General features: G+C 51.8%; 1 protein-coding gene across 1 annotated transcript in view; it reads right to left on the reverse strand.

The window, feature by feature from the left end:
• Nucleotides 1-2,136, reverse strand: part of LOC122544071 (protein PAT1 homolog 1-like) — a 65,795-nt gene that overhangs the window by 47,813 nt on the left and 15,846 nt on the right. The window contains exon 5 of the mRNA XM_043683073.1: nucleotides 605-802. Within this exon, the coding sequence (XP_043539008.1) occupies nucleotides 605-802 (198 nt within the window). The remainder of the gene's footprint in view (nucleotides 1-604; nucleotides 803-2,136) is intronic.

Here is a 2,136-nt window from a genome sequence, read left to right on the forward strand (position 1 = left end):
AGGTGACAGAGATAGGGAGGGATGTATTAGAGCTGGAGGAGGTCACATAGATAGGGAAGGGGTGTGGGGCTGGAGGAGGTGACAGAGATAGGCAGGGCTCCAGGGGCTGAAGGAGGTGACAGGGATAGGGCGGGATGTAGGGGCTGAAGGAGGTGACAGGGATAGGGAGGGGTGCAGTGGCCAGCAGAGGTGACAGAGGTAGGGAAATATGTCGGGACTGGAGGAGGTAGCAGAGATAGGGACGGCTGCAGCGGCTGGAAGACGGTACAGAGATAGGAATAACTGTGAAGGCTAGTTGAGATTACAGTGATCAATGATTGTCGTTGTTGAAGTATGTTTCAGATAGGGAGGAGTGCAGCGGCTGGAATTGGTTAGAGAGATGGGGAAAGGGATGAGGCATGGAATAATTTAAGCACGACAATGGAAAGAGAGACAAAAAAAACATGGAATTTTATAACCAGGAGACAACGTGGATCCACAGGGACAAGGCAGGTTGGACAAACATGATTTTGTGGGATACGTAGAAACGAGGTGAGGAATGCTGAAACAGTCTGGGGTGGGACCCTGGGTTAAGTCAATGAGCTGGCAAGCTGTGAAGACCTACCTGCTGGGTGGAGGTGGGGTGGCTCATGTGCTTGGGAGGCGTTCCGATGGGGGCGGTCCATACGGGGGGGCTCCCGATCACGGGAGACGAGGATCTGGGCGGAGGGGCACGATCTGACAGGTCCCGCTCTTCGCCACGCCCGAAGGCTGGTCTCTTGGGCAGAATGGAGTCCTTCGAGCCAGACAGAGCGCGACCGTCCTAGAGCAGGAGGAACGGATCGTGACACAGCTCATCCAGATTGCACTGCACACTCCGACCTCACACACAGGAGACCATTCGGCCCTTAACCCTGCTACGCAGCAACAGGACTCGGCCATTCAGCCCTTTCACCAACTTTCTCTCAACTTGTCCACGGGACTTCAGCTTCACTGAGAAGGCCTGGATCTGTTGACCCTCCCTAACGGCCCTCGAACTGAGTGATTTGCTGTGGGTCTGGAGTCACATGGAGGTCAGACCAGGTAAAGGCGGCACAACTTCCTTCTCTGATGGACACGAGTGACCAGCTGGGATGTTGCGACAATTAACAGTGGGTACGGTCACCACAATGTCAGCTTTTAATTCTAACTTTTTGGCGTATTGTCATTTCATATCAGGTTTTGGGATACACGTTCAGTGTAGTCACTACAGCACCCCTAACATTCCCCAAGAACAGCAGGAGGCAATTCAGCCCATTCTCCAGCCTGTTACACAGGGGAACAGCGGGCCATTCACCTGCTTCTCCAGTCTGTTAAACAGGAACAGTCGGAGGCCATTCAGCAACATAGCAGGATACAACACCAAAAGCAAGAGTAGACCAGATTACAGCGTAAGCCTGCTTCACCATTCAATATAACAATACCCGACCTCTGGCCAAACTCCACCTTCGTGGCATTCTGTCGCCTGCTACCTTTGCGAATTATCCAGGGTAAACCTGGAGCGACAATGCTATTAACCGAGTGTGACGCTGGCACCTGGCTGCAAGAATGCCTTTTACCATAGCTCAACCTCTGACACAGCGTGCGAGCATCTGCAGGAAGTGATTGCCCCCACTACTTCACAGCAATAAAGGAAGTTCTGCTCTCCCTGTTATCGGAAGGATACTATCAAGCTGGAGAGTCATTGAGTTATAGAGATGTACAGCACGGAAATAGACCCACTGGTCCAACCTGTCTATGCGACCAGATATCCCAACCCAATCTAGTCCCACCTGCCAGCACCCGGCCCATATCCCTCCAAACCCTTCCTATTCATATACCCATTCAAATGCCTCTTAAATGTTGAAATTGTACCAGCCTCCACCACTTCCTCTGGCAGCTCATTCCATACCTATACCACCCTCTGTGTGAAAAAGCTGCTACTTGAGTCCCTTTTATATCTTTTCCCTCTCACCCTAAACCTATGCCCTCTGGTTCTGGACTCCCACACCCCAGGGAAAAAAACTTTGTCTATTTATCCTATCCATGCCCCTCATAATTTTGTAAACCTCTATAAGGTCACCCCTCAGCCTCTGATGCTCCAGGGAAAACAGCCCCAGCCTGTTCAGTCTCTCCCTG

The sequence above is a fragment of the Chiloscyllium plagiosum genome, chromosome 46 (assembly GCF_004010195.1).
Source record: "Chiloscyllium plagiosum isolate BGI_BamShark_2017 chromosome 46, ASM401019v2, whole genome shotgun sequence".
NCBI lineage: Eukaryota > Metazoa > Chordata > Chondrichthyes > Orectolobiformes > Hemiscylliidae > Chiloscyllium > Chiloscyllium plagiosum.